The sequence below is a fragment of the Anabrus simplex genome, chromosome 6 (assembly GCF_040414725.1).
Source record: "Anabrus simplex isolate iqAnaSimp1 chromosome 6, ASM4041472v1, whole genome shotgun sequence".
In the NCBI taxonomy this organism is placed as follows: domain Eukaryota; kingdom Metazoa; phylum Arthropoda; class Insecta; order Orthoptera; family Tettigoniidae; genus Anabrus; species Anabrus simplex.
The window spans coordinates 267,047,401-267,059,468 of NC_090270.1; the positions used below are offsets into that span (position 1 = coordinate 267,047,401).

Below are 12,068 nucleotides of genomic sequence, written 5' to 3' on the forward strand. Positions count from 1 at the left end.
CTGCAAACGGTCTATCAAGAAATCCTAAGGACGGACAGAAATCAGCCACAAAATTATTAGAGAGAGAGATTCCTGGGCCAACTAAGATGTCTCAAACCGATCCTGTGCTCCTTGCCACCAGGCGAGGAAATAATGAGATCGATCTAGATTTAATAAGGAACTGGCAGAGTAAGGACATGCCCTGTAACAGAATGGCATCCTGGATCAGCAAATGCAGCAATAATTGTTGATCTGTCACAGTTCAGTTTAAGATGTGCTACAAGAACTTCCAACTCGAAGATGGCATACTTAAGTATACTTCCCACCTGTCTGGATCTTCTCCAGTCAACGTCATTCCAAAGTCACAAACCATGAGGATTTTGAACAAATACCGTGATAATCTAGAAGCCGGTCATCCTGTCAGGAGGAAACCTATTTGCTGGCAACCAGGAATGAGTTAGCTGGAAAATTTATAATGTCCAATAACAGACCATTTATATTGGTATTATAAATTTAATCATTCGGGACAAATATTTCAGGTTTCATATGGGAATCAACATCTATAACATACCACTTAGTCGAGCAGCTCGTCTTCTTTCTCCCAAGTCTTGCCAGCCCAAACTTTGCAACATTTTTGTAATGCTACTCTTGCACCGGAGGAAAGGGAGTTCAGACCTGGAACACTAGTTCTTCGTCGAAACCATCCCCTCAGCAACAAGCTTCAAAAGTTCCACGCTGGGATGGCTCCAAAGTGGTTCGGACCTTTTGAGGTAGATAAAAAGTATGCAAATGGTGTGTATCTCCTGAAGACTACACCACAGACGAAGGTGCATACGTGGGAATTCAAGGCATTACCTCGACCCCTACAAGAAGCCGGAGAGACCGGAGAGTAGACACACTCTAAGGGGCTCCAGAAGAATGCGGACTCCAGGGAGGGTCAACACATACCGATACCTACCTTGGAGGATAAGAGAGAGGAAGACATAGATATCAGGACACCTAGATATAATTTAAGACCTAGAGAAAGGAAGGTCCAGGATAGATATTGAAGGTTTTAGGAGGGATAATTGTCATAGGTCCGATATCCTAATTGTGGTAAAACCTTCAATAATATTATTTATTATTATTATTATTATTATTATTATTATTATTATTATTATTATTATTATTATTATTATTATTATTATTATTATTATTATTATTATTATTATTATTATTATTATTACATTTTATGGCCATCACTGGACTACTCTAGCCGATATTATACAAAGAATTTTTCAGTTTCCTGTCAGCCCAGTACTTCTTCATTCCCTCTGATCTTATCCTTCTTTCTTCATCAGAAATCACCCTTCCTATTGTCTGTTTGTTGATTCTAATTTGCAGTCTGGTTTGTTTGTCTGTGAGTTTCATATTTAATAAAATAGATAAAATAATAGGAGTTACGATGATCTATAAATTGTTTTAATATATATTTGTTTTGTGTCCCTGGACATTTAACATCCATATACTTATCCTGCTTATATATGAACATACTTAGTTTATGATGAATAAGGTACCAGGGGACAGGATCTTTAAAAATTGTGACATAGCAATGGATGTATTAACACACAAGGACTTCCAATATGGCTCCAAAAAACATCATTGGTGTGAAACATGTATTGTGTTTTTTTTAAAAAGAGCGAGTGTTTTTTAGAGAATAAAAAAGATAACACAAGTGTGAGAATAAAAAAAAGAACGATTGAAGAGAACAGTATATGGTATATGTATCGTAGTGACAATAAAGTAGCTGCACAAAGAAGTAAACATGTTCTCATGTGATATTTTTATTTCATTAAAAAAAATTGCATACTGAGAACAATACCTATTATTTTTATGTTCCACAGCAGCTGATACTTCCCACATCCATATCCATTCATGCGGAAAAAATAGTTGACATGACTTATACTTCAACCCTTGAATTTCAACCTTTCTTGTTATTATTTTACTGCCCCCATCCAGACCTGAGGCCCTCCGCTTCATACATTGTTACACGAATAATGAGGATACTGCTTGAATTAAGAAATACGATATGAGGCAAGAGTAAGGCCAAATGATGAGTTCATATCCTTTATTAGCCCGTAGACTAATGGATGGGAGAACTCCACTCACTTGCATGAAATCAAGTTCCTGAAGGGCTGAAACATCATTAAGTTTTTTCTTGGTAAGCAGGAAATATATGCTTCATTTCTCTATTAAACTTAGTGGAAACTGGAAGAGGGAGCAACAGAAAAGGAGACAAGGACAAACAAGAAAACACAAAAAGAAAGGGACAATCTCCATATCTTTAAATAGATTTGCTCTCTCTTCATCAATCCCAATCCTTCTCAGCCCCTTACAAAATTGTTTCAGCTTCCCAGCTTCATTACGAAGGCAGACATCAATATACATTGAGAGGCCATCTTGAAATATCTTCAGTTTTGATGTGGGAAGAACTGGATAGGAACAAAGCAATATAAACATAGAATTTATTTAGTGTACGATGGCATAACAACCATTACTAACATACAACAGAGAAAGAATGAAAAAGTTACTAATTTCTAAATTATTGATATATTGTAGAGCTTCTGGAGCAACATCCAATGTTTTAAGGGGAAGGAGATTGCAGGCTAAGGGCTCCATTCAGGATCAGAATTCAGGACGGGTGTCTGTCAGAAACCAGTACAAGTCACTGCAGGTAGAACAACCAAGGGAAGATGAGGAACAGGGAACTGTTGCTGAGAAGTGTGGAAGTGGGAAAAAGGTAGAGAAGGGAAATCTGAGTAGTGGATAGGAAAAGACAGGTGGAACAGGGTTATGGGATGGAGAAAAGGGTGGAGGAAGTAGTTACTGCAGCTGTCAGGAAAGATAGGACTGACCAGGAGGTGAGGGGATCAAATGAAGTGGGTAGGGCTGAGACTCATGGGGGATTCCATTGTTAGACATGTTGGGAAAGTGTGTGGAGGAAAGGGTACCAGGGTAGAGTGTTATACAGGAAATAGGTTAAGGCAGATGTTGAGGAAAGTAGAAGAGAAGGAGGAGGGAAAGGAGAGGTGGTAGTGTTTCACGTTGGTACTAACATCATAAGACAAGCAACTATAAGTACCAACATAGTTGGGGATGTGTGGGACCTGGTAAATACAGCACAGGTGCAGTTTAAGGAAGCTGAGATTGTTATCAGTGGAAGGTGCAGTTTAAGGAAGCTGAGATTGTTATCAGTGGAATACTGTGTAGGAGGGATACTGACTGGAAGGTGATTGGGGATTTAAATGAGGCTATGGAGTGAGTATGTGGGAAACTAGGAGAGAGATTTCTAGATCCTAATGGGTGGGTAGGAGATGGGGATCTGCGCTCATATGGCTTTCACTTAAACCGCAGTGGTCCATATACGTTAGGAAATTTCTTTAGAAGGGTCATAGGCAGGTACATTCAGGGAAACGGGGTGGCCTAGGGAGCGGTGGTAAGGGAACAGGGAACTGGAAATCAAGTAGGATGACATAAATATGTTAGTGCTCAACTGTAGAAGTATTGCAAAGAAGGAATAGAATTAAGTAATTTAATAGATATATACTTACCAGATATTGTAACAGGAGTTCAATCATGGCTGAGAAATGATATAATGGATGCAGAAATTTTCTCATGGAACTGGAGGGTGTATCGTAGAGATAGGATAGGAATAGTAGGAGGGGAGTATTCATTCTGGTGAAAGAAGAATTTGTAAGCTACAAAAAAGTTTAAAATGACAAACATGAAATTCTAGGCGTAAGGCTCATCTCTAAAGATAATAGGCAACTTGATGTCTTTGGAGTGTACAGACATGGAAAGGGTAGCGCAGACACGGATTCAGAATTATTTGATAAGATAATCAGCTATGTGGGAAACGATAAGGAAAGGAACGTGATTGTGGGCGGTGATCTTAATTTACCAAATGTCAATTGGGAAGGTAATGCAAACGACAGAAAGCATGACCAAAAATGGCAAATAAGCTAATATGGGAAGTGCATCTGATTCAAAAAGTGATGGAACCAACTAGGGGGAAGAATATTCTGGATGTAATGCTGGTAAAACCAGATGAGCTCTATAGAGAAACCGAAGTAATAGATGGTATTAGTGATCATGAAGCTGATTTTGTGGTAGTTAAAAATAAATGTGAAAGAAAGGAAGATATTAAAATGAGGACTATTAGGCAATACCAAATGGCTGATAAAACAGGTATGAGGGGTTTTTAAAAAAGTAACTATGATTGGTGGAAAACGGTAAATAAAAATGTAAATAGACTCTGGGATGGGTTTAAAGCAATTGTTGAGGAATGTGAAAATAGGTTTGTACCTTTAAAGGTGGTAAGGAATGGTAAAGATCCACTATATTATAACAGAGAAGTAAAGAGACTAAGAATGAGGTGCAGGTTGGAAAGAAATAGTTAGAAATGGCTGTGGAGTAAGGAGAAATTGAAGGAACTTACTAGGAAATTGAATCTAGCAAACAAGGCAGCTAAGGATAACATGATGGCAAGCATAATTGGCAGTCATTCAAATTTTAGTGAAAAATGGAAAAGTATGTATAGGTACTTGAAGACAGAAACAGATTCCAAGAAGGATATTCTGGGAATCATTAATGAACAACCGGAGTGTGTATGCGAGGAACTTCTAAAGGCAGAAGTATTCAGTCAGCAGTATGAAAAGATTGTTGGTTAATAGGATAATGTCCAGATAGAGGAGGTGACTAATACTAAAGAAGTATTAAAATTTACCTATGACAACAGTGACATTTACAATAAGATACAAAAGTTGAAAACTAGAAAAGCAGCTGGAACTGATACGGTTTCAGGGGATATACTATAGACGATGTGTTGGGATATAGTACCATATCTGAAGTACTTATTTGATTATTGTTTGGTTGAGGGAACTTTACCAAATGAATGGAGAGTTGCTATAGTAGCCCCTGTGTATAAAGGAAAGGGTGATAGACATAAAGCTGAAAATTACAGGCCAGTCAGTTTGACATACATTGCATGTAAGCTTTGGAAAAGCATTCTTTCTGATTATATAAGACATGTTTGCAAAATTAATAACATGTTTGATAGAAGGCAGTTTGGGTTTAGGAAAGGTTATTCCACTGAAGCTCAACTTGTAGGATTCCAGCAAGATATAGCAGATATCCTGGATTCAGGACGTCAATTGGACTGTATTGCGATTGACGCATCTAAGGCATTTGATAGGATAGATTATGGGAGACTAGTGGCAAAAATGAGTGCAATTGAACTTGACAAGAGAGTGACTGAATGGGTGGCTCTGTTTCTAGAAAATAGAACTCAGAGAATTAGAGTAGGTGAAGCTTTATCTGTCCCTGTAATAATTAAGAGGGGAATTCCTCAAGGCAGTATTATTAGACCTTTATGTTTTCTTATATGTATCAATGATAAGTGTACAGAAGTGGAATCAGAGATAAGGCTTTTTGCAGATGATGTTATTCTCTGCAGAGTAATAAATTAGTTAGGAGATTCTGAGAAACTGCAAAATGACCTCGATAATGTTGTGAGATGGACAGTAGGCAATGGTATGAGATAAACAGGGTTAAAAGTCAGGTTGTGAGTTTCACAAATAGGAAAAGTCCTCTCAGTTTTAATTACTGCATTGATGGGGTGAAAGTTCCCTTTGAGGATCATTGTAAGTACCTAGGTCTTAATATAAGGAAAGATCTGCATTGGGGTAATCACATAAATATGACTGTAAATAAAGGGTACAGAACTCTGCACATGGTTATGAGGATATTTAGGGGTTGTAGTAAGGATGTAAAGAAGAGGACTTATAAGTCTCTGGTAAGACCCCAACTAGAGTATGGTTCCAGTGTATGGGACCCTCACCAGGATTACTCGATTCGAAAACTGGAAAAAATCCAAAGAAAAGCAGCGATTTTTTCTGGGTGATTTCCGATAAAAGAGTAGTGTTACAAAAATGTTGCAAAGTCTGGGCTGGGAAGACTTGGGAGAAAGGTGACGAGCTGCTCGACTAAGTGGTATGTTGATATAGATGTTGATTCCCATAGGGAATCTGAAATATTTGTCCCGAATGAGTAAATTTATAATACCAATATAAATGGTCCGTTATTGGACATTATAAATTTTCCAGCTAACTCACTCCTGGTTGCCAGCGTTTCACCCCCATGTGGTAAGTTGTGCTCATCAGTTGGTACTTAGCACACCCACCACAACACATGGATTGTGCATACCGAGGAGGCGTCTTGGTGGTTGTGCTAAGTATCAACTGATGAGCCCAACTTAGCACACAGGTTAATAAACTTAACCATGATAGGTTAATATTGTGTTTGGTCCGTATTGACTGGTCTGAATGTATAATATAACTATTTATAATAGTTTATTTAAATCCGCCTTGATCAATACACTCATTAAATGAAAGAAACATTATTAATTAAACCATACATGTTTCGGGAAATCTCAACCATTCCCTTCATCAGTGGTTAGATCATTGGAAATGTCTGTAAATTTATGAAATTATTACATTCGACCAAAAAGGGAAAACTGATGAATGTTTTGGAAAATTTAGAAATTTACCTTACACAAAAATGTAATTCTGAATCAAGTTTAAATGAAAAAAGTACAGAAGATAACCCACTGTTTAGGCTAGCATATAATCATTTAAGGAACAAAAAGAAGAAGAAAAGAAGAAAAACTTGAAGATCCTAAATTTGTATAGTGTTCTCATTCAGTTCAACCAAAATTGTATGTATTGATCATTTTTATAATATTTCATAAGTTCTCTTTACTCTTTGATATGATGTATTGGGACACAATACTCCTTCAAATTTGAAAAACAAAAGATTGTATCATATTGTGTTATTCTTTGATCTAACCACTGATGAAGGGAATGGTTGAGATTTCCCGAAACATGTATGGTTTAATTAATAATGTTTCTTTCATTTAATGAGTGTATTGATCAAGGCAGATTAAAATAAACTATTATAAATAGTTATATTATACATTAGCACACAGGGACGAAACGCTGGCAACTAGGAGTGAGTTAGCTGAAAAATTTATAATGTCCAATAACGGACCATTTATACTGGTATTATAAATTTACGCATTCGGGACAAATATTTCAAGTTCCCTATGGGAATCAACATCGATATCATCTGATGGCCAAGCAGGCATCAATTTTTGGTAATGAGACAAGGTCTCTTATAGTGCATTGGCACTGCTGCTGGCACTAGGTGGCCTACGCAGTGGCCTCCACGGTATGCACTAGTCATGCGTCTTGGTGGGTGTGCTAAGTACCAACTGATGAGCCCAACTTAGCACACGGGGGCAAAACGCTGGCAACCAGGAGTGAGTTACCTGGAAAATTTGTAATGTCCAATAACGGACCATTTATAAGTGGTATGTTCTGAGCTGTCAGTGGAGATATGGTGTGGGAGGACATCAGTAGACGAGTAAGTTTGAGTGGTGTCTTTAAAAGTAGGAAAGATCACAATATGAAGATAAAGTTGGAATTCAAGAGGACAAATTGGGACAAATATTCGTTTACAGGAAGGGGTGTTAGGGATTGGAAATAACTTACCCAGGGAGATGTTTAATAAATTTTCAATTTCTTGGCAATCATTTAAGAAAAGGCTAGGAAAACAACAGATAGGGAATCTGCCACCTGGGTGACTGCCCTAAATGCAGATCAGTAGTGACTGATTGATTGAAAGTAAGAAGACAGGGTTCCTTGTTTGATCATTTGTTGGGCAAATCTGGATATTTTTAAAATGATATTTGTTTGTGGCGTCGACCTCTGCAGATCTTTTGTCACTACTTTCACCATATGAGAGGAACCTGTGTGTAAGTGTAATTGCGGAAGTGTAAAGTGTTGGATGTGAGAAAATGAATGTTAAGGATGACACAAACACCCAGTCTCCGGGCCAGGGATATTAATCATTTACAATTCTGACCGAGCAGGGAATCGAACCCGGGGCCGCCGGGTGACAGGCGGACATGTTGCCCCCTACACCGCGGGGCCGGACAGGATCGTCCCCTACTTGAACAACAGGTCAGCATATCTAGCATAATTTGCTTAGATCCTATTCAGTGTCGACTACATTCTGCGGGATACATTCAGAGTATCAAGTTTAACACTGCCTTTGAAAAAACTATGTAGCTCTAGTGGAGAGCTGTTAATCCATTCTTGTTTCCAGGACAGACTGATGTAAAAGTTGGTGTTTGCTAGGTCCTTAGCTGTCCTGATTGGTGGATGCCTAGAACGGAGCCTCTTGCCTTCAGTGCCTGCAATATCCTCATGGATAAGCAGATCAGGTTTGGTTTTCATCTTCTATTACTCTCTGACTAGAGCATGTTTTCTTCACAGGTGAGGTGGAGGAATATGACTTACAGCTAGCAGTCAGAAAGCTGGAGTAGATTTCACTGCGCCTGTAATGAAGCGCATAGTTTGATTCAGTAGGACGACGATCTGTTTTGAATGACAACTATTTAGCCAAATAGGGAACAATATTCTGCAGTTGGCTGATGACCTAGCTGTTAGGTCCCTTTACACAGCAAATAAACAAGTATTCTGTTGTAGAGTAGACAAAGGCTGATGATCTCAAGGTGGAAGCAATAGAACCCAATGTGGTACAACACAGTTTCTGGATGATTATATTCCTACATTTCAGTTTAGCCTGCTGTCCTGGTTAGGTGTTATTTGAAGGGCAGTGTTCTTTCGAGTGTGACCCCAAGATACGTTGTATATTTATTACAAACTAGGCAATTGTTCTCAAAATGAATATTCAGCTCAAAGTTGGCAAACTTGTTGCTGAGGTGAAAACATGCTGCTTCAGTTTTATAAGGCTTAGGCTTAAGTTGCCATGGTCGAAAGTATTTTCCTAAAACAGGTAGGTCATTCGTTAAGGTGTTCTTGGTGACCTCCATAAATACATACTGTGTTCCTGTCTCCTAATCAACTGTATACCCAAACTTCTTGGTGTGTGTTTCCGGCATATCAGGTAAGTACAAGCTAAAGAGTAGAGATGCTAGTAAAGAGTAGAGATGCTAGTACTGAACCTTGAGGAAGACCATTATTAAGGGTCCTCTGATCACTGATGGCATTTCCCATGATTACTTGGAATGGTCTCAAGCAGCAAATTTGTTACGTTGGTGTCCGATTTTTCTTGTAAGGCATATATGCGAAGCAATTTATAAATTATACCCTGTATCTATACAGTGCCTTATGGTTCAGTCAGATCATTAATATAGCCAAGTTTTAAGATACTTCTGGAAACCAGTTTCTACATAGGTTATGAATGAGAGAACCTGATCTGCACAACTACGATTTGGGTGAAATCCAACTTACTCAGCCGGTACAGTTCATAAGTAATTCAGCACTGATTCTGTTGTTTAACAATCTCTCAAGTAACTTGTAAACCTTTTCCTTTTCTTTTTAAAATGTTATTTGTTCAGGGCGTCGACCTACATAGATCTTTTGCCCCTACTTGCTCCATGTGATATGAACCTGCATGTAATTGGAATGGAGGAAGTGTAGTGTGTTGAATGTGAGGAAAGAGTAATGTTAAGGACGACACAAACACCCAGTCCCCAGGCCAGGGATATTAATCATTTACAATTAAAAACCCCTGACCCAGCCGGAAATCGAACCCGGGGCTGCCGGATGACAGGCGGACGCGTTGCCCCCTACACCGCGGGGCCGGAGTACTTGTAAACCATACTTAGAAGAGCTATTGGACAAAAACTCTGAGGCATGTTAGTTTGTTTGCCTGGTTTTAGATAGCAATAATTTTTTTGCTTTTCAGAACCTGTGGAATGGAACATAGGAAAAGGAAAAAGACCAAAAGATAAAGATTATACAGGTGGATAAAGATTTGGAACTCAGGACAAATCTTTCTATGTATAACCTGATTTGTCACTTGATTTTACTCTTTTTCATACCTTATACTGACCTGTTTAGTTCTTTTCTTCTTTTTGAGTTTGACCTGTTTCTCTAATATTTTTTTCCACCTGCATTCATCATTATCCTTTTATCTTTTACCCTTTCCTGTCTTTATCTGGCTTTCCTCTTACCCAACACTTCCCACATCAAGACAACATCTGTCAAGATAGCACCTCAATGAGTGTTGAAGCTCGCCCTACTGATGATGCTGGGAAGCAGAAACAAGCTTTCTGGGAGCTGAGAAGAACTGGATGTAGAAGAACTGAGACTAATGAGGGAATTGCCTATCTCTCTGAAGAAGGCAGGGTATGAAAAAGGAGATTGTCCTTGTCCTTTTCTGCTTTCATGTTAACCCAAGTCTTCTTTTCCATTGTTCCCTAGTCCAATGTTGATCTGTCACTGTGATAATTCTATGTTCCTATTCCTGTACTTACCTTTCTATACATGACAGCCACTGAGGGTAAAAAAATTCCTGGGTAGATTTTGACAAATATACATAAGCATATGACAGCACTGAGGATGAAAAAATTCCAGGGTAGATATTGACAAATATGCATAAGCAGAAGCTTACTTACAGGAGGAGGAACAGGAGGATCCATAGCAGAGGGTGATGCTTGTCTTTGATGAATAAGAGGGTCATTTCTATCTTTTGGTGCACTATTCTCCTCAACAATAACCATAGCTTTCTGGCGGGCCACTTGACGCACTGCATTGTTCATAATGATCTGTAGTTCTTGCTCAGACACCTCGTGATCTTGTGTCAGATGAACGCTCAAAGAACTGGTGGAGAAGAAGACGTTAGAACAACCAGGACAGTTCATTTTCTGCTTTGCACGCAACACTTTGGACACATGTTCCTCGTTAATATGTTCCGTGACTGTGGCTTGGTCGAGGCTAAGGAAAGGACAGAACTTACACTTAAAACAAGCTACCTCCTCCATGAAATGTTTAGCAATACTGCTCTCTTTCAACTCCTCCCTCTCCTCCAACTTCTTTAACCTTTTCTTAGCTTTAGCACCTCCTTTCTTGAGTTTCATTCCCTCCTGCTTGACAACCACTGTTTCACTGTTTGAGTTTTCTCCAGACCACTGCAATAACTCACGTGATGTGTTCTTCTTAGCTGGGCACTTCAGATTGTTGGTGGCAACCAAGAAATCCCGTACACTGATACCATGCGAAGGTTCATCCAACACAGGTACCAGTTTCTCAATGGGTTTGTCTGTACCATCAGTATGTTCAGATTTTGAGTCCTGCCCACTAACTGGGTTATTGACAACCATGGCTACGAAACGAGGAGCAGAGGAAGTAGGCTTTGTGCTGGAGGCTTCCGTTGGGGCAGTATCCTGTTCCACAAGGTGCTCCATGACGTGCTGGACCATGAGGGAGTCATCCCCACCCACCAAGTCATCTGTCTGAGTGAGAGTTGACACCTTGTCTGCATGCAACACCTGCAGCTGAAACATATGGTAAGACAGAGCTTAAAGACAGATATTTGACTGAATGCCTAGTGGACAATAAATTAATTACTATGTCACAGAAAGATTAGAGAGAATAAAAATTACAATAAAAATCAGTGACCGCAAAATGTGTACTCGTGATTACCTGCTCCTGGACTCAGTCGAGCATAATGTAGACATCATAACTCCCCCTCCTTCAAAAGCTCACCACCCTTCACATAACGGGCAAGCCTGCAGCTCTTACAGCAGCAGCGGATTTACCCCTTATTCTTGCTTGGTATTGCATTGTTTACAATATTTATTGCTGTGTAATAATTCCTTTTGAAATGTTTGTTTCAAAGCCTAAATAAAAAGGAAATCCACAAAAATGTGTATTTTAAGCAGAATGATAAAACAAATAAGCTCACCAAGCAAAAATGAGTCACCCCTGGAGAAATCATTACAAGCATCATTTAATACCGTGTAACTCCACCTCTGGACTTGATAACCGCTTGGATTCAGTTAGAAAGCGAGTCCACGAGGTTGTGCAGGTAAGTCACATACAGGTTAAGGCAGTCACTAAAGATTTGATCATGCAATTCCACCAAATTTTGGGGATGCTGATGTCAGTGTTTTACCCGCTGTTCCAACATGTCCTGCAGATTTTCGATGAGGTTCAAGTCAGGTGATTTTGCAGGACAAT

At 39.1% G+C, this 12,068-nt stretch overlaps 1 protein-coding gene across 1 annotated transcript in view; it reads right to left on the reverse strand.

The window, feature by feature from the left end:
• The window catches only part of LOC136875969 (uncharacterized), a 174,031-nt gene that overhangs the window by 86,533 nt on the left and 75,430 nt on the right, over nt 1-12,068 (reverse strand). The window contains exon 4 of the mRNA XM_068228283.1: nt 10,505-11,383. Within this exon, the coding sequence (XP_068084384.1) occupies nt 10,505-11,383 (879 nt within the window). The remainder of the gene's footprint in view (nt 1-10,504; nt 11,384-12,068) is intronic.